General features: G+C 44.0%; 1 protein-coding gene across 4 annotated transcripts; it reads right to left on the bottom strand.

Annotated features, from left to right (window-relative positions):
• Positions 1-906: 906 nt before the first annotated feature.
• LOC134479298 (uncharacterized) lies at positions 907-7,978 on the bottom strand. 4 transcript variants are annotated; one of them, XM_063262725.1, is made up of 2 exons: positions 5,828-7,978; positions 907-1,060 (listed from the first exon to the last, which is right to left on the bottom strand). In XM_063262725.1, exons 1-2 carry the CDS (start codon positions 6,780-6,782, stop codon positions 1,017-1,019), a joined length of 999 nt encoding a protein of 332 aa, XP_063118795.1. In that variant the 5' UTR covers positions 6,783-7,978; the 3' UTR covers positions 907-1,016. The 4 variants fall into 4 exon arrangements, 3 of the variants coding, with proteins under 3 accessions (XP_063118795.1, XP_063118796.1, XP_063118794.1); XR_010052429.1 differs by lacking the exon at positions 907-1,060 and adding an exon at positions 1,971-2,968 and having other exon boundaries at positions 3,314-7,976; XM_063262726.1 differs by lacking the exon at positions 907-1,060 and adding an exon at positions 1,971-2,968 and having other exon boundaries at positions 5,828-7,977.
• Positions 7,979-19,763: the final 11,785 nt, after the last annotated feature.

Genomic DNA, 19,763 nt, shown 5'->3' with positions numbered 1-19,763 from the left:
ATAGCCAGAAGCTGGAAAGAACCCAGATGCCCTTCAACAGAGGAATGGATACAGAAAATGTGGTACATCTACACAATGGAATACTACTCAGCTATCAAAAACAATGACTTTATGAAATTTATAGGCAAATGGATGGAACTGGAAAATATCATCCTGAGGTAACCCAATCACAGAAAAACACACATGGTATGCACTCATTGATAAGTGGCTATTAGCCCAAATGCTTGAATTACCCTAAATGCACAGATCACATGAAACTCAAGAAGGATGACCAAAATGCGGATGCTTCACTCCTTCTTTAAAAGGGGAACAAGAATACCCTTGGCAGGGAATAGGGAGGCAAAGTTTAGAGCAGAGGCTGAAGGAACACCCATTCAGAGCCTGCCTCACATGTGGCCCATACATATTCAGCCACCAAAGTAGATAAGATGAATAAAGCAAAGAAGTGCAGGCTGACAGAAACCAGATGTAGATATCACCTGAGAGATGCAGCCAAACAAAGGAACTGAGAACGGGACCCCAGTTGAAGGAATCTTAGGACTGAAAGAGCTTGAAGGGGCTTGAGACCCCATATGAACAACAATGACAACCAACCAGAGCTTCCAGGGACTAAGCCACTACCCAAAGCATGGACTGACCCTGAAGTCCAACTGCATACATAGCAATGAATAGCCTAGTAAGAGCCCCAGTGGAAGGGGAAGCCCTTGTTCCTGCCAAGACTGAACCCCCAGTGAATGTGATTGTTGGGGGAGGGCGGTAATGGGGGGAGGATGGGAAGGGGAACACCCATATAGAAGGGGAGGTGTAGGGGTTAGGGGGATGTTGGCCTGGAAACGGGGAAGGGTAATAACAATCGAAATGTAAATAAGAAATACTCAAGTTAATAAAGATGAGAAAAAGAAAAAAAACTCACATAAGACTGTCCTTGTTGGGGCTGGAGAGATGGCTCAGTGATTAAGAGCATGGACTGCTCTTCCAGAGGTCCTGAGTTCAATTCCCAGCAAGCATATGGTGGCTCACAACCGTCTGTAATGAGATCTGACACCCTCTTCTGGTACGTCTGAAAACAATGACAATGTACTTATATATAATAAATAAATCTTTTAAAAAAAAAAAAGACTGTCCTTGTTGTAATTTACATGAGGTTTATTGATAGTAACCAGTGCACTGGGGTTGAGGCTCGTATCCCACTAGGGGCAGAGGAGTTCGACCACCAGTAGCTAAGAGGAGGGGAATTTAAAGGAAGAAACCACAACCCAAGGGTGTAGGGAGGGTGTCATTGGAAAACATCGAGAATACCAGTGAAAAGTCACAAGGAGGAGCTTCCTGTTTCTCAAGATTGTTTAACTTTATGGTCCACCAGTTCCTGGGAGAAGCTTCCTGCTTCTCAAGATTGTTCTTTAAGATTTTAATTTAACTTTATTGTCAGCTAGTTCCTGGGAGAGAGTTGTCGAACCGGCTGGAGTAATCGCAGTTCCAGGGCTCAACCAGTTTCTTCTTCTGCTCTAAACTTTTGTCTAGGGGGCAACCTTAAAACTTCTACCTTTCAATTTCCTCAAAATTCTTGAAGTTTTTCTGAACTATGTTCTGAGTCTCATGTATTTTCAGGATTGTTATGTAAAAAATTGTCAGTTTTTTTTCCTCAGATATTTTTGGTGTCTTTAAGATTCTGAGGTTTATTTTCCAAAAACTCTTGATCTTTTTCAGAAATATTTTCTGTGTCTTTTATATTTTGAGTATTGTTGCTGTAAAGATAATAAAAAATAAAATGCTGTCTTTTATCCTCCACTACGTCCGTCGCAGTACCCCAAAATACCTGCTAGATATCTTGCCAGAAGCAAACATCCTAATTCACAATGACAGCCCAGTGTTTCTGCCGCCACACACTCTCCCTGAAAAGCTCTCAGGGAGAACTTTCCCTCAGGATGGAGACCCTCCAACTCCAAAGACCAGACCGAGACACCACAGGATGCAATCAGCAAGAGGATTTGGTTTATTGTCGGGATACACAGGCACAGGCACCTGCGGGCGCTTCAGTCACTCGGGGGACTGGCGCGCCCCACGGAACCAAGGATGGGCTTTTATAGGATTTTGGGGAGCAGAAGCAAGCATACAGAAGCAGATGCATGGTTACAGGGATATAATTGGTGGATTCTAATATGGCAAGGGTTTAGCCCGGGGGCAAGTTTCCTAGCTACCTTCCTGAAACATAACGACTGACTCGGCCCCCCCAAGGGTTCAGCCCGGGGGCAAGTTTCTTAGCTACCTTCTTGGAACATAACGACTGACTCGGCCCCCCACCAGGGTGTGGGACCTCTCCCGGGGCTTTTTTTCATTGTCAGGTGCTCAACTGCAGTCGTCCTGTTGCCAGGCCTTCAACCAAACACATCTTGCTTGGCAGCCGCTGTGTACTCAGTGTTCTAACCTTTCTCTGAACCAGTCATCTTAAGTACAGCCTTGTAAAATGGCGTTACTGCTGCTAAGCTGGGGTCTTTCATTCCCCCATTTTTTTTTTGTTAACTTTGACAACTCGACTTGGTCAATAAATTTCTGTCTGGTGGGGGCTTATTCCCCCACTGACTCTAAGCCACAAAAGGGCTAGGAGGAGCCACGTAGGAGTTTTAACTTTAAGGGGTTTGGAGTACACTGAACTCTCCATGTCTGGGGTGTAGTGTTGTGATTAGTCAATTCCTCAGACCGGACTGCCTTGACGTGTGGTGCGTGGATCTAAGCCGCGACTCCGTCTACCTTTAGGGCGGTCGGGGTAGTCAGGAGGATGGTGTAGGGTCCTTTCTACCGTGGCTCGAGATTCTTGGTCTGGTGTCTGCGCACCCACACGGTGTCTCCAATCTGGAACGGGTGTGGCACCACCAGATGTTCAAGCTTGTCCTGGTAAGCAGCGGCCAAAGGTCTCCAGACGTCTCTCTGCACAATCTGTAGGGCCTGTAAATGGGCCCTCAGAGAAGGGCTGTCAGCAAAATCAGCAATGTTTGAATCAAAGAAATGGACAAATGGGGGTGGTGTTCCATATATTATTTCAAAAGGAGTTAGACCATGGGGGCCCGGGGTATTCCGGGCCCGATATAGAACTAGGGGAAGGAGGGCCACCCAATCCTTTGAGCCAGTTGCAAGCGTAAGTTTGGATAAAGTCTCCTTAATTGTTTTATTCATGTGTTCTACCTGACCTGAACTCTGGGGTCTATAGGCACAATGTAATTTCCAATCAATCCCCAGCAATTTGGCCACCAACTGACTTACTTGGGAGATGAAAGCGGGCCCGTTGTCCGACCCCAACGCTTGAGGCATGTCATACCTGGGAAAGATTTCCTCGAGGAGCTTCTTGGTGACCATTTTTGTAGTCTCGTGCTTTGTGGGGAAGGCTTCGACCCATCCTGAGAAGGTGTCTATAAACACTAGGAGATACTTGTATCCATATATACCTGGTTTAATTTCAGTAAAATCAATTTCTCAATGGATGTCGGGACGGTGTCCCCTAGGACGAACTCCTTGTCCAATCATGGTCCTTCCCAGGTTAACCTGAGCGCACGCTTTGTAACTCTCAGTCACCTTTTGTATCGCTTTGTCCCAATTAAAAAAAAACACAGATTTATCTCTTCCCAATCTAGTAAGGTTTTTATCTTCTTATGTAAAAAGGAGATCAATTCAAAAGTCCTTTGTAGACCCACTGTTTTAGTTGAGGGTGGTAGATGGCCCCCATTTTTTTAGGAGCTCTATGTCCTCATGGGCATAAACCCAACTAGTTTGTCCCACTGGTGGGGGCGTGGGTTGGTCTGGGCTATTTAAGGTCAAGATTTGTTTGCTCATGGCCGCTTCTCGCGCCGTGGCATCGGCCAGCCGGTTTCTTCGTGCCTCTGGGTTGTGCCCTTTTTGGTGTCCTGGACAATGTATAATACTCAGTCTTTTGGGCAAGAATAGGGCTTCTAAGAGGGCCAGAATTTCAGCCTTATTTTTACCCTCAGATGTGAGCAGCCCCCGCCTCCGGTAGATCTCCCTGTGGATGTGTGCCGTGGCAAAGGCATAACGGCTGTCTGTATATATATTTAGCCTCTTACCTTTTGCCATCTTGAGCGCCTGAGTCAAGGCGATGAGTTCAGCCCGTTGTGCAGAGGTACCAGCAGGCAGGGCTTTCGCCCAAATCACTTTGTCCTCCGTAGTGACCGCAGCTCCAGCCTTTCGCTCTCCCTCTGCCAAGAAGCTGTTGTCATCCGTGTTTTGTCTCCTCTGGTAGAGGAAGCAAGGTGGCAGGATTGAGGGCGACTACGGGCCCAAACTGAACCCGTTCTGCAACAAGGCTTGGTGTGAGAATTAGAGAGCCAGCGGTCTGGGGGCTGCTTTACCAAGGCCTCCACTGCGTGGGGAGCTAGGATGGTGAGTGGCTGTCCCAAAGTCAATTTTCCAGCGTCCTTGATCAGGACAGCAATAGCAGCCACCATCTTTAGGCACGGTGGCCAGCCGGAGGCCACAGGGTCCAATTTCTTAGACAGGTAGGCCACAGGGCGTTTTCAGAGTCCCAACCTTTGTGTTAGGACCCCTTTAGCATACCCCTGTTTCTCATCGATGAACAGTTACTGAGCAAATTGTAAGGGTTTGGAACAGTCGGATGAATATCTTCTATCCTCTTGTTGACCTTTCTCAAGTCTTGTACTGGCCTATAATCTCCAGTGCCGGGTTTCTTAACAGGCAGAAGAGGCGTATTCCAAGGCGACCGGCAGGGGACTAGGATGCCTTGATCCAGAAGCCTCATAATGTGAGGCCTTATACCTTGATAAGCTTCATGTGACAGGGGGTATTGTTTTATGGAGACTGGAGTTGTAATTAAGGGGGGCTGTTGGAGCGCCAACCCCATCCCACCAGTCTCTGCCCAAGCCAGTGTCCTGTCCCGGTTCATAGGGTTAGAACTTGAAGGGGAGTTCCGTGGGGGCCAGTTATTTGGGCCCCTCTTTCTTCAAAATGAATTTGTGCTTTTAGTTTGGTGAGCAGGTCACGGCCCAGCAGAGGGTACGGGCAGTCCAGAACATGTAAGAAGGAATGGGTCACCTTACCGGTAGCCAGCTGAACCCGGCGGTCCGTAGTCCATCGGTATTGTTTCTCACCAGTAGCTCTTTGTACCCAGGCCATCCGGTCGCTGAGTTGTCCTGAAGCTTGGGTGAGGACTGAATGCTGGGCTCCTGTGTCTACCAGGAAAGTAACCAGCTGCCCCCCAACTTTAAGCGTTACCCTGGGCTCAGGGGGGGCTCCTGGCCCTGACCTCCCTAATCTTTATCTAGAGCCAAGAGGGAGGTTCGTGGTCGAGGCTTTCGGGGTCCGCCAGGCTTCTTGGGGCACTCTCTGGCCCAGTGCCCTTTCTCTTTGTAATAGGCACATTGATCTTTATCCAGCTTCAGCCCCTTTCGAGCTCCCCCCTATCTCTCTTCTTTTCTTGGCCCTGAACTACGGCGGCCAAGATTCGACTCAATTCTTTGTTTTTTTTTTTTTATCTCTCTCTTATTAAAAATCTTTTCAGCTTCTTTAAGTAAATCCTGTAATGTATAGCCCTGTAAATTTTCTAACCTCTGTAACTTAGTCCTGATATCTGGAGCAGCCTGCCAGATGAAGGACATAGAGACACTCGTCATTTGTCCTGGGTCATCTGGGTCATAGGGAGTGTACATACGGTAGGCCTCCTTAAGTCTCTCTAGAAAGGCGGAGGGAGTTTCCCCTGCTTCCTGTAATACCTGTTTTACCTGAGCCAAATTAGTAGGGCGTCGTATAGCCCCTCGGAGACCCGCTAGAAGCAACTGGCGATAAAGGCGTAGGTGTCCCTTACCTTCGGCTGTATTAAAATCCCAGTTTGGTCTCTTAAGTGGGAATGCAGCATCAATTTCCTCAGGCAGCTGGGTGGGACGCCCATCATCTCCCAGAACATGCTTTCTGGCCTCTAGGAACACTCTTTGTTTTTCTTCTGAGGTTAAGAGAGCCTGTAAGAGCTGTTGGCAGTCATCCCAAGTAGGCTGGTGGGTAAGTAAAACAGATTCTATTAGGTCGGTGAGTGCCACCGGATCTTTGGAGAAAGAAGGGTTGTGTTGTTTCCAATTGTAAATGTCAGCTGCTGAAAACGGCCAGTATTGGGTCTGGCCACCGGTTCCCTGTCTAAGTGGAAAAGCCTGGGAGGTTGTATCTGGCATCACCTCGCGCTTATTGCGCAATCTCCCTGCGACAGGGGAGAAACCCTTATCAGACTGTGGCCCGGCAACTGATCTGGCCGGCAGCTCTGCCTCCTCCGTTTCAGCCGGGCCTGTAGGTAAACGATATGGGGGAGGAGGATCTTCAGAGAGAAGATCTATGAGAGGGGAGTTTGAGTCTGCCGGGAGGACAGGTTTCTTAGAAGGCTCTGATTTAATTAGAGTGGGGTAGAGAGAGGAAGACGGGGCCAGCAAACCGGGCGGGGCCGAGGGGACAAGCTGGGGGTTGAGGGGAGGCCAATTCGGGTCCACGAAGGGTTCCGCCCAAGGGGGGGGGTATAAGGCAAGACTCTCCCAAGTGATAATATAAGGAACCTGGTCAGGATGTCCGTGGACGACCCGATCTTTAACCTGTAAAATAATGATCTTATTAAATGTGCCATTCACTGGCCATCCGGCTCCGAAGGTGGGCCACTCGGATGTGCAGAGAGTCTGCCATTTTCCTTTTTTAACCTCGACGGACTGGTTGTGTGCCCGGTCGTGGACGTCTTTCCAATGATCAAGAGTGAGACTTAGGGGCGTTGTTAGGGACTGTCCCATGTTAGTTCTAAGGAAGATTAGAACACAGAGAAAACAAACAACACCAACAGTCAAACAAACAACAGACAGGCGTGCTGCACGGCTTTGGTACCAAACTGAAAGCAAAAAGTCAGATAGAGGTGGCAAAAGTCCGGGGCCCTCTGAAAGCCAAAAATACAGACAGAGGTGCCGTTAGTCCGGATCTTTCTCCTCTCCCAGATTGGGGCCCGAAAAGTCGGGCCCCTAGCACCCTTGGAACGTCTTCCAGGGCTGCGGGGCGAGAAGTCCGAGCTCGTCAGCTCCTTCTTCGTCCCGCCCAAATTCCAAACAACCTGGCTGAGCGCTCACAGAACAGACCTGGCTGAGCGCTCACAGAACAGACCTGGCTGAGCGCTCACAGAACAGACCTGGCTGAGCGCTCACAGAACCTGGCTGAGCGCTCACAGAACAGACCTGGCTGAGCGCTCACAGAACAGACAGAATAAGGCAGAACGAGACAAAATCAGACAGACAGACAGACGCCGGCCGGCTTACCTCCCAGTGGGTGGTCGGTGGTCCCTGGGTGGAGGATCTCCTTTCCCGGCCAATGCACCAAATGAAAAGCTCTCAGGGAGAACTTTCCCTCGGGATGGAGACCCTCCAACTCCAAAGACCAGACCGAGACACCACAGGATGCAATCAGCAAGAGGATTTGGTTTATTGTCGGGATACACAGGCACAGGCACCTGCGGGCGCTTCAGTCACTCGGGGGACTGGCGCGCCCCACGGAACCAAGGATGGGCTTTTATAGGATTTTGGGGAGCAGAAGCAAGCATACAGAAGCAGATGCATGGTTACAGGGATATAATTGGTGGATTCTAATATGGCAAGGGTTTAGCCCGGGGGCAAGTTTCCTAGCTACCTTCCTGAAACATAACGACTGACTTGGCCCCCCCAAGGGTTCAGCCCGGGGGCAAGTTTCTTAGCTACCTTCTTGGAACATAACGACTGACTCGGCCCCCCACCAGGGTGTGGGACCTCTCCCGGGGCTTTTTTTCATTGTCAGGTGCTCAACTGCAGTCGTCCTGTTGCCAGGCCTTCAACCAAACACATCTTGCTTGGCAGCCGCTGTGTACTCAGTGTTCTAACCTTTCTCTGAACCAGTCATCTTAAGTACAGCCTTGTAAAATGGCGTTACTGCTGCTAAGCTGGGGTCTTTCATCCCAAACTAAATTCTCCACAAGACAGAACACACAGCCCAGTAACCTCTGATCCAATTGATAAGATACAATGCCTGGTACACATCCATCCTTTAAGAACAGTCATAACAACCTGTAAAGATACAGCATGGAATCTTCCATGTTGTCCCGTGACTACTCTCTTTCTCCTCCCCTCTTCCATTTCTGTCTCCTCCTCTTCCTTCAAACTTTTCTCCCACCCATCCTTCTCATCCAATGACAGGCTTCATTCTATCTTTTACCTGCCTCACCTGTGACATCATCCCACATTTCACCCTATTTGTTAATTAAAAAAAAAAAAACTTTTCTCTCACGTCTAAGCTGAGTACAACTATTGTCATTTTGTTATTAAAAGCATAAAATATATCTAACACCCAGTCCAACACTTTATCAGTTAAACAGAACATTTTGTTATCCATTCTAGCTTAAGAAAAGCTTAAAATGTATGTTATATCCTGGCTAGCTTGTATACTATCTGATAACTAATAAAATATGTATTTTCAGAGTTAATCAGCCTGATGGGCTATGAGACTACAATCAGTCTTCAACCCCATCAGAAATCTGAGAATGATCAAATATCTATAGACATAGGAAGCCTAACATGGCTTCTAGAACTAAGAGGTTGTAGAGACAAATCTCCACTAGCATAGTCCTCTGTTAGCAACATGTGAGTGCAAGTCTTCAGCCTTCTGACCCAAAATCAACTGACAGATTCTTGAAATGCAGATTTTGACGGGCTGATCACCCTTGGCAGGTCTTATCAGTCAACTATTCTGCATAATTTGTCCTTTTCTGGACAGTATTAGTCTGCAGATGAAACAGACAGTTTTGTCCAGTGGCTGCCTAGCCACAAAGTACTGCCTCACCTGGAGGTAGAGATGTTTAAATTCTTCATTAAATCTGCCAAAGGGGAACTGTTAGGAGCCGATATGTCTCAACAAAAGATAAATAACCTTAAATCTCATATTCTGTAGTTTTTGAAAACTACCTATATAAGGTAAGCTGGACTTATTATCTTGAAAGTATTCTAACAAACTCAGAGCTATGAATTTGCTATTTGGCCCTTAACTCACATGTGTAATAAACTCAGAAGTTTGTAATGATATCAATAGAAGGACTTGTACTTTTAAACTTTTTTGAAAAATAAATTCTAACCAAAGCAAAGATATGAACCTAGTCTAGCTACCAAATGAGATTATGACTGTACAACTCAATCTAGCTAATTCCTCCCTGCTAAATTACAACCATTTCTAAATTCCTTATAAAAACAACTTTAGAATAACCACTTTCAGCCCCCCAAAAGTCCAAGGAATTGGGGCAACAACTCTGAGAGGCTTTGCTGACTGAGAATTAAGATATCTAGCAGATATCTTGGAACACCGCAGTGCCAGACGAAGAGCAGATAAGAAGACTTTTATTTTTTATAATTTTACAACAACATAACCATAACCCTAATGAGAAAGGGACATTATTTTAGTAAAATTCTTGTTATTTAAAAAAAACACTTTTAATGCTCATATAAAACCTAACCATAACCATAACTGTAAGTGTAACCCTAACCCTAACCCTAACCCTAATCCTAACCCTAATTAGAAACAATATGTGTGCACTTTTAAGTGTTGCTTGCCAAACATTGATAGTTCAGTCATTTCCTGTCACAGAATAAATACTGACTTAACCTTAACCCTTACCGTAACCCTAATGAGGAACACTAAGTATGCTCTTCTAAGTGTTGTTTGAGAATCGTTGACTTTATAGTCATTTACTGTCACAAAGATACTGCTTTGGTTTCTGAAAATGTTTGTGAAAACTCAAAGAGTAATGATTTTCTTTATTCTTCTACTTGAATAAAGGAGTGCTGAGAGAACTTACAGATTTCATTGAGAAAGTGACATTATTTTAGTAAAATTCTTGTTATTTAAAAAAAACACTTTTAATGCTCATCTAAAACCTAACCCAAGCCCTAACCCTAACCCTAACCCTAACTCTAACCCTTAACCTGACCCTAACCATAATCCTAACCCTAATGAGAAACAATAAGTATGCACTTTTAATTTTTGTTTGCAAATCATTGATTTTATAGTCATTAACTGTCATGGAAAAGATACTGCCTTGGTTTGGGAAAAATATTTGTGGATACTCAAAAGAGTAATGATTTCCTTTGTTGTTCTACTAGAATCAAGCAAGGCCAAGACAGAACTTACAAATTTCACTGAGAAAGTGACATTATTTTTGAAAAATTCGTGTTATTTTCTCTAAAAATCACATTTAATGCTCATATAAAACCTAACCCTAACTCTAACCCTAACCTTAACCCTAATGAGAAACATCAAGTATGCACTACTAAGTGTTCTTTGTGATTCTTTGATTTTACAGTCTTTCACTGTCTCAGAATAGATACTGGCATGCTTTGGGAAAGTATGGGTGAAAACTCAAAACAGTAATGATTTCCTGTGTTGTTCTACTTGAATCAAGGAATGTCAAGAACTTAGAGAATTCATTGAGAAAGTGTCATAATTTTTATAAAATTCTTGTTATTTTTTAAAAATCCACTTTTAATGCTTATATAATACCTAACCCTAACCCTAACCCTAATGAGAAACACTAAGTATGCACTTGTAAGTGTTGTTTTCTTATCATGGATTTTACAGTCATTTACTGTGATGGAAAAGATACTGCCTAATAAACAAGTTCAGTAAAAAGGCTGGGTATAAAATTAACTCAAACAATTCAGTAGGCTTCCTCTACTCAAAGGATAAACAGGCTGAGAAAGAAATGAGGGAAATGACACCCTTCACAATAGTCCTAAATAACATAAAACACCTCATTGTGACACTAACCAAGCAAGTGAAAGATCTGTATGACAAGAACTTCAATTTTCTGAAGAAAGAAATTGAAGAATTCAGAAGATGGAAAGACCGCCCATGCTCATAGATTGGCAGGATTAATATAGTTAAAATGGCCATTTTGCCCAATGTAATCTACAGATTCAATGCAATGCCCATCAAAATTCCAACTCAATTCTTCAAGGAGTTAAAAAGAGCAATTTGCAATTCATTTGGAATAAGAAAAACCCCAGGGTATTTACAGTAAACTATCCTCAACAATAAAAGAACTTCTGGGGGAATCACCATCCCTGCCCTCAAGCAGTATTATAGAGCAATAGTAATAAAACCTGTATGGTCTTGGTACAGAGACAGGCAGATAGATCAATGAATTGAAGTAATGAACATACACACCTATGGTCACTTGACAAAGGAGCTAAAATCGTCCAATGGAAAAAAGATAGCATTTTCAACAAATGGTGCTGGGACAACTGGAGGTCATCATGTAGAAGAGTGCAAATTGATCCATTCTTATCACCCTGTACAAAGTTTAAATCCAAGTGGATCAAGGACCTCCACACAAAACCAAATATACTCAAACTAAAAAAGTGGGAAAGAGCCTCAAACATGGGCACTGGGGAAATTTTCCTGAACAGAACACCAGTAGCTTATGCTTTAAGATCAAGAATTGACAAGTGGGACCTCATAAAACTGCAAAGCTTCTGTCAGGGAAAGGAGACTGTCGTTAAGACAGAATGCCACCCACCAGATTGGGAAAATATCTTTACCAATCCTACATCCAATAGAGGGCTAATATCCAATATATACAAGATCTCAAAAAGTTAGACTCCAGAGAACCAAATAACCCTATTAAGATATGGGGTACAGAGTTAAACAAGGAATTCTCATCTGAGGAATATCGAATGACTGACAAGTACCTAAAGAAATGTTCAACATCCTTAGTCATCAGGGAAATGCAAATCAAAAAAAACCCCAGAGATTCTCAGAATGGTTAAGATCAAAAACTCAGGTGACAGCAGATGCTGGCAAGAATGGGGAGGAAGAGGAACACTCCTTCATTGTCAGTGCTATTGTAAGCTGGTACAACCACTCTGGAAATCAGTGTGGAGGTTTCTCAGAAAATTGGACAGAGTACTTCCTAAGGACTGAGCTATACCACGCCTGGGTATATACCCAATGATACTGCAACATATAACAAAGACACCTGCTCCACTATGTTCATAGCAGCCTTATTTATAATAGCCAGAAGCTGGAAAGAACCCAGATGCCCTTCAACAGAGGAATGGATACAGAAAATGTGGTACATCTACACAATGGAATACTACTCAGCTATCAAAAACAATGACTTTATGAAATTCATAGGCAAATGGATGGAACTAGAAAATATCATCCTGAGTGAGGTATCCCAATCACAAAAGGACACAAGGCACACACAGATAAGTATACATTAGCCCCAAAGCTCAGAATACTCCAGCTACACTCCACATCCCACATGAAGCTCAAGAAGAAGAAAAACCAAAGTGGGGATGGTCCAGTCCTTCTTAAAAGGGGGAACAAAAATATTCATAGGAGGAGATTTGGAGACAAAGTTGGGAGCAGAGACTGAAGGAATGGCCATTCAGAGCCTGCCCCACCTGTGTATCCAACTCATATATATACAGCCACCAAACCTAGACAATATTGATGAAGCCAAGAAGTGCATACTGATAGGAACCTGATATAGCTGTCTCCTGAGAGGCTCAGCCAGAGCATGACAAATACAGAGGGGAATGCTAACAGCAAACCATTGAACTGAAAATGGGGTCCCCAAAGGAGGAATTCAAGAAAGGATTGAAGGAGCTGAAGGGGCATGCATCACCATAAGAACAACAATACCAACCAACCAGAGCTCCCAGGGACTAAACCACTACCCAAAGAGTACACATGGACAGACCCATGGCTCCAGCTGCATATGTAGCAGAGGATGGCCTTGTTGGGCACCAATGGAAGGAGAAGCCCTTGGTCCTGCCAAGGCTGGAGACCCCAGTTTAGGAGAATGTCAAGGCTGGGAGGTGGGACATAGGGGTAGTTTGGGAGGGGGAGCACCCTTGTAGATGTAGGGGGTTTGGTATATTGTGCTTATGGACAGGGAACTGGAAAATGGAATACTATTTGAAATGTAAATAAAAATATTTATGGTAGCTATTCCTGGTTGTCAACTTGACTATATCTGGAATGAAATACAATCCAGAATTGGAAGGCTCGCCTTTGACCTGATCTTGAGGCTGCAAGATACAAGTTTCTGACCTGGATCTTGGTATGGAGATCTTGAGGCAAAGTGGCTATGAATCCCAGGAGCTTAAGGCAAAGAAATCTCTGAGTTCAACGTCATCTGGAACAAAGCAAGTCCCAGACCCAGGCACAGTGGTACATACCTTTAGTATGGGACACACCTTCTGCTGGAGATTTACATAAGAACATTGGAAGAAGGAAGAGTCTCTCTCTTTTTCGCCTGCCTGCCTTATGGAACAGAGTCACTGTTAGATGCTTGGATTTCCATTCGTAGCTGCTACTGATCATTGTTGGAGAGTTGAACTACAGACTGTAAGTCATCAACCAATTCTCTTACTATATAGAGACTACCCATAAGTTCTGTGACTCTAGAGAACCCCCACTGAGACAAGTTGGTACCAGAAGTGGTTTTAGAGAAGCAGAAGTATAAGAATGAATCTTTTAGGAATCTAGAGTTGGTTTAATAATTCACCAGCACCTTCAACTACTGAAACCTCTCCCAGTGCTCTCTTTCCTGGGAGCTCAGAGAATATTGAAGATCCATGGTTGAAACTATTCTTCAAGCTTAAAGAAGCTAGTGGCTTTGATTATCTTCATGAATTAGATGACATGATGTACAAAACTTTCCATAAGTTGGGGGGGGAGATCGGAAAATGATCTTGGTATCTCTGGAAAAATTGATGAAGGAAAAGAATGAGCTATTTGATAAAATTGAATGGCTTCAGAAGCAAGTAAACAATCTACAGATTTCTAAGTGTGCCCTTGAAGAGAATCTTCTTTCCAGCAGCTAGAGCTGCTAAAAATCAAACTAAAGCCCTCATTATGAGGTTGGCTGAATTGCAGCAAAAATTCAAGTCTCAGCCTCAGACGGTGTCAGCAGTTAAAGTAAGGGCATTAATTGGCAAAGAATGGGATCCTATAATTTGGGATGGGGATATGTGGGAGAACCCTGTTGAAGTTGAGAATTTTTAATCTTCAGTTTCTCAATGGTTTGCCCCACCTGAGGAAGTAGTACCGTCAGCCCCACCCCTTGAAATAATTCCTCTTTCACATTAGAAAATTAATCCCTCAGAGTCTGATAAACGAGCAGTGACTTTTGATGAAGAAAATACCAGACAAGACAATGTTGATGTTTCTCAAGGCCCACCAATAGTTTCTTCTAGACCCATAACCAGACTCAAGGCAAAACAGGCCCCAAGAGGGGAGGTAGAAAGTGTTGTCTGTGAGGAAATGTGCTACACTACTAAGGAGCTTAATGAGTTTGCTAATTCATTCAAACAGTAGTCTAAGAAATATGTGTGGGAATGGATTTTAAGGGTGTGGGATAATGGTAGAAGGAACATAAAACTAGATCAGGCTGAGTTTATTGACATGGGCCCTCTAAGTGGAGAGATTCTAGGTTTAATATGGAAACTCGCACAGTTAAAAAGGTCTCAGAAGGGGTTGGGGATTTAGCTCAGTGGTAGAGCACTTGCCTAGCAAGCGCAAGGCCCTGGGTTCGGTCCCCAGCTCCGAAAAAAAGAAAAGAAAAAAAAAAAACCAAAAAACAAAAAAAGGTCTCAGAAGTTTGTTTGAATGGTTGGCTGACGCATTTATCAAATGATGCTCTACTGAAAAGGAGTTGGATATGCCTAATATCCCTCAGCTTAGTGTTGAGGAGGGATTTTAAGGCTCAGAGAAATTGCAATGCTAGAGTGGATACGTTGTGTAAATAATCCTCCACAATGGGAAGGCCCAGAAGATATGCCCTTCATGAATCCTATTAGATGCAAACTGGTGAGAGGGGCACCAGCACATTTGAAGGGTTTTGTTGTTACCATTTTCCTTGTGCCAGACCTTAGAGTTGGAGATGCTGCTGCTCCATTAGATGAATTAAATGCAATGGGTTTAATTGGGCCCCCAGATAACAAGAGACAGGTGGCAGGATTGAATCACCAGAGAAAACGTGATCATAGTTATTATAATGGACAGTGTAAACAAAATGTTTATAATGACATAGCCTGTAGTGGCCAGCACAGGAGAGGTGAAATTTATAATGACTGGTTTGGACCTTTGATACTGGCTAATCAGTCCTGGTGTTTCCAGACATGAAACAGAAAGGAAGACAACTGCTTCTCTGTTTAATCTGTATAAGCAGAAAAATTCTCAAACAAATGAAAGAAAGACTACATTGGATCATGGCAAAAGGCAATCTCATTGAATCAGTTTCCAAACTTGAGCCAGTTTGCAGACCTAGAACCCCTTGACTGAAGAGGTGGCTAGGTTCCCCTGACAAAGGATCTTAATAAGACACCTAAAAGTTTTGCTGTTAGCCTTTCTCCAGTTCTTTCCCAGAGGTACCTATGCCCTTTTACAAGGGTAACTGTACACTGGGGGAAAGGAAATAATCAGACTTTCCAGGGTTTATTGGATACTGGTTCTGAATTGACGCTAATCCCAGGAGACTCCAAGAAACACTGTGGCCTTCCAGTTAAAGTAGGCATTTATGGAGGACAGGTGATTAATGGAGTTTTGACTGATGTCCGGCTCACAGGAGGTCCAGGAGGTCCCCAAATACATCCTGTGGACATTTCCTCGGTTCCAGAATGTATATCTATCTTGGGATAGATATGAAAGACCTCCGGGGTGGGGAAGACCCCCACTCAAATCTCGAGACGACGCAACCCCCAAGAACTCACGAGTCTTGATGTAATGAGCAAGAGGTGCATTTGAGGAACCAGAGCTCTGGGGACGACACGTATCTCACGCAGGAGGGAGAGAGGAGTCAACCCCAAGCCCAATTAGGGGAAGGTATTTATAGGGAAAATTACATAGGTAGTTGGCAACAGTTACACAAAGCAAAGCAATTTCACTAGTTTGTTTACATTGGCACACATGATCTAACTTGGGCTCAGTTCAACTCCAGGCCACCCTGCATCTGGGGCGAGCTGACCCCAAATCTTGTTTTTTTCAGGACTGTTGAGTCAGGCCTTATCGAGGATGAATGTTTTATGCTGAGCCAGGCCTTATCGAGGCCAGGTGATCTATGGCTGGACTACTTCCCCATAACATGTGATATTATTCTTTTGTGAGGTGCATTGGCCCTCACAGCAGGGTCAGTAGGGGGTAATTTAAAAATCTTTATTCTTGCACATATACTTAGAAGATGGCAGAATTGTCACATTGGTTCCCTGACCTGTGGAATAAACGCTATTATGGCTGGAAAGGCTAAATGGAAGCCTTTAGAGCTGCCTTTGCCAAAGAAAATAGTGAATCAAAACCAGTATCGTATTCCTGGAGGAACTGCAGAAATTACTGTCACTATCAAGGACTTGAAAGATGCAGGTGTGGTGGTTCCCACATCTCCATTTAACTCTCCTATCTGGCCAGTGCAGAAGACAGATGGATCACAGAGAATGGCAGTTGACTATTGAAAACTAAATCAGGTAGTATCTCCAAATGCAGCTGCTGTACCAGATGTAGTTTCACTACTTGAGCAAATTAACACATCTCTTGGTACCTAGTATGCAGCTATTGAGCTAGCAAATGTTTTCTTCTCAGTTCCCTTCCCTAAGGACCACCAGAAACAATTTGCTTTCAGTTGGCAAGGTCAGCAGTATACTTTTACAGTTTTGCCTCAAGGATATATTAACTCTCCTGCACTGGGTCATAACTAAGTTAGAAGGGATCTTGATCGTTTGTCTCTTCCACAAAATATCACATTTTTGTACTATATTGATGACATGATGCTGATTGGACCACGTAAGCAGGATGTAGTAACTAACCACTTTGGACTCATTGGTAACACATATGTGTATCGGAGGATGGGAAATAAATCCAACCAAAATTCAAGGATCATCTATATCAGTGAAATTCTTATCAGTCCAGTGGGGTGGGGCATGCAGAGATATTCCTTCTAAGGTGGTCCCTCCCACCACCAAGAAAGAAGCACAACCTTTAGTGGATCTATTTGGATTCTGGCACTAGCACATTCCTCACTTGGGTGTGCTACTCAGGCCCATTTACCAAGTGACTGGGAAAGCTGCTAGCTTTGTGTAGGTCCTGGAACAGGAGAAGGCTCTTCATCAGGTCCAGGCTGCTGTGCTGGCTGCTCTACCACTTGGACCATATGATCCAGCCAACCCCATGATACTTGAGGTGTCAGTGGCAGATAGAGATACTGTTTGGAGCCTCTGGCAGGCCCCTGTAGGTGAATCGCAGAAGAGAATTTTAGGATTTAGGAGCAAAGCTCTACCATCCTCTGCAGACAACTATTCTCCCTTTGAAAAGCAGCTCTTGGCCTGCTATTGGGCCTTAGTAGAAACTGAATGTTTGACAAAAGGACACCAAGTTACCATGCAACGTGAACTGCCCATCATGAGCTGGGTGTTATCAGACTCTCCAAGTCATAAAGTAGGACATGCATAGCAGCAGTCTATTATCAAATGGAAGTGGTATATATGTGATCGGGCCCAGGGAGGTCCTGAGGGCACAAGCAAGTTACATGAAGATGCTGCTCAAATGCCTATGGTCTCCACTCCTGTTACGGTGCCATCTGCTGCCAAGCATGCACCTACAGCCTCATGGGGTGTTCCTTATGATTGGCTGACTGAAGAAGAGAAGACTAGGACCTGGTTTACTGATTGCTCTGCATGTTATGCTGGCACCATTTGGAAGTGGACAGCTACAGCTTTACAATCCCTTTCCAGGACAACCCTGAAAGACACAGGTGAAGGAAAATCTTCACAGTGGGCAGAACTTTGGGTAGTACACATGGTATTACAGTTTGTTTGGATGAAGAAATGGCCAGATGCATGATTGTTCACTGACTCATGGGCTGCAGCCAATGTATTGGCTGGATGGTCAGGGACTTGGAAAGATAATGATTGGAAAATTGGTAAGAAAGACATCTGGAGAAGAAGTATGTGGATAGAGCTCTCCAAATGGGCAGAGGATGTGAAGATATTTGTGTCCCTCTTTCTTTGAGACCTAACAATATGGAATTGAGTAAAACCTATGGAAGACTCCCAGAGTGGGGAGACCCTCACTCAAGTCTCAGGATGACACAACCCCCCAAGAACTCACACAAGACCGTCCTTGCGGTAATCACATGAGGTTTATCGATAGGAACCAGTGCACTGGGGTCGAGACTCATATCCCACGCAGGGGCACAGGAGTTCGACGACCAGTAGCTGGGAGAAGGGGTATTTAAAGGAAGAAGCCACAACCCAAGAGGGTAGGGATGGTGTCATGTGAAAAATCACAAGGAGAAGCTTCCTGTCTCTCAAGATTGCTTTTAAGATTGTAATCTAACTTTATAGTCAGCTAGTTCCTGGGAGAAGCTTCCTCTTATCTTTGGATCACCTATCTAAGGGCCTTATCTTAAACTCTTTTACCTGGATCCTGGAAGAGCAGGCTTAAGAAATGTGACCTTTTACTTATGGGGAGAGAGCTGGAATTTGAGGTACTTAGGGCTCCTTAGGGGTAAGATAGCATTTCTAAACTTCTGACTTTTTTTTTTTAAAGATTTATTTACTTAATTTATAAGAAAACACTGTGGCTGTCTTCAGACACACCAGAAGGCATTGGATCCCATTACAGATGGTCTTGAGCCACCATGTGGTTGCTGGGATTTGAACTCAGGACCTCTGGAAAAGCAGTCAGTGCTCTTAACCGCTGAGCCATCTCTCCAGCCCCAACTTCTGACTTTTTGGCTGTATTTTTTATTCTTTCAACTACAAATTTAAAACAATACTGTTACTGTTTTTTTTTTGTTGTTGTTGTTCTGAGTCAACCTCATAATGTACAATTATTGTCTCTAATTTTTCTGCCATTTAAACTTTACTTTGAAATATCTTTGCTGAAGCAGATCTAGTTTCTTCTGTTTTAGAATTTCTACTCTTTCTGGTTTTTTAGATTATATAATTTACTTATTGCATTTCCTCCCTCTAAACCCTCTCCTATACCTATCTTCGTTGCTCTTTCAAATTCATCACCTCTTTTATTATTAATTGTACATATATACATAAATACAAACTGCACAGATTGTATTATAATGTTACTTGTATTTAAGTGTTTTCAGTCTGACCATTCGTTATTGGATAAACAATTGGCTTGCTCTTCCCTGGAGAGGAGTATTTCTCTTGCTCTCAGAATTCCTTATTTGCATATTGTTCTTCTAGTAGGTTTAGGCCTTCTCTATTTTTTGCCTGACCACACACGCATAGCTGTTTTCATTGTCTTTGTTCAAATTAGTTTAGGCAGTCATGCTTCTGATGTTTCCAGGAGACACAATCCATTGTCAGCTTCAATTGCTCCGCCTCCATTTTCTCTGCAATGTTCTGAGCTTTATGGGTAGGAGTTGTGCTGTAAATGTCAGTTGAGACTGGGCTCTACACCTCTGTATTTCGATTGGTAGTGGTTTACAAAGATAAGTTTCCTTAATAAAGGGTGAATGCTACAGTTATCTTTGAGTAAAAGATCAAATGTTTACCATGTAGTTAAGGAGTGTGCTGCTTAGTAACGTGACAATTGTAGGTCCTACTCCGATGATCACTATTCACCCACAAAAAGCAGCCGAATTTTCTGTTTCACGCAACAGTTTACAGACACTTGGTGGAGAAAGGGTTAACAAAGAATCTGAGAGTCGGAGGGGTTTGTGGTAGCCCCGTGGGCTCATGGGAAATGTA

This window comes from Rattus norvegicus, chromosome 6 (assembly GCF_036323735.1).
Source record: "Rattus norvegicus strain BN/NHsdMcwi chromosome 6, GRCr8, whole genome shotgun sequence".
Classification (NCBI taxonomy): Eukaryota; Metazoa; Chordata; class Mammalia; order Rodentia; family Muridae; genus Rattus; species Rattus norvegicus.
This window is presented reverse-complemented; position numbering and strand designations above follow the sequence as displayed.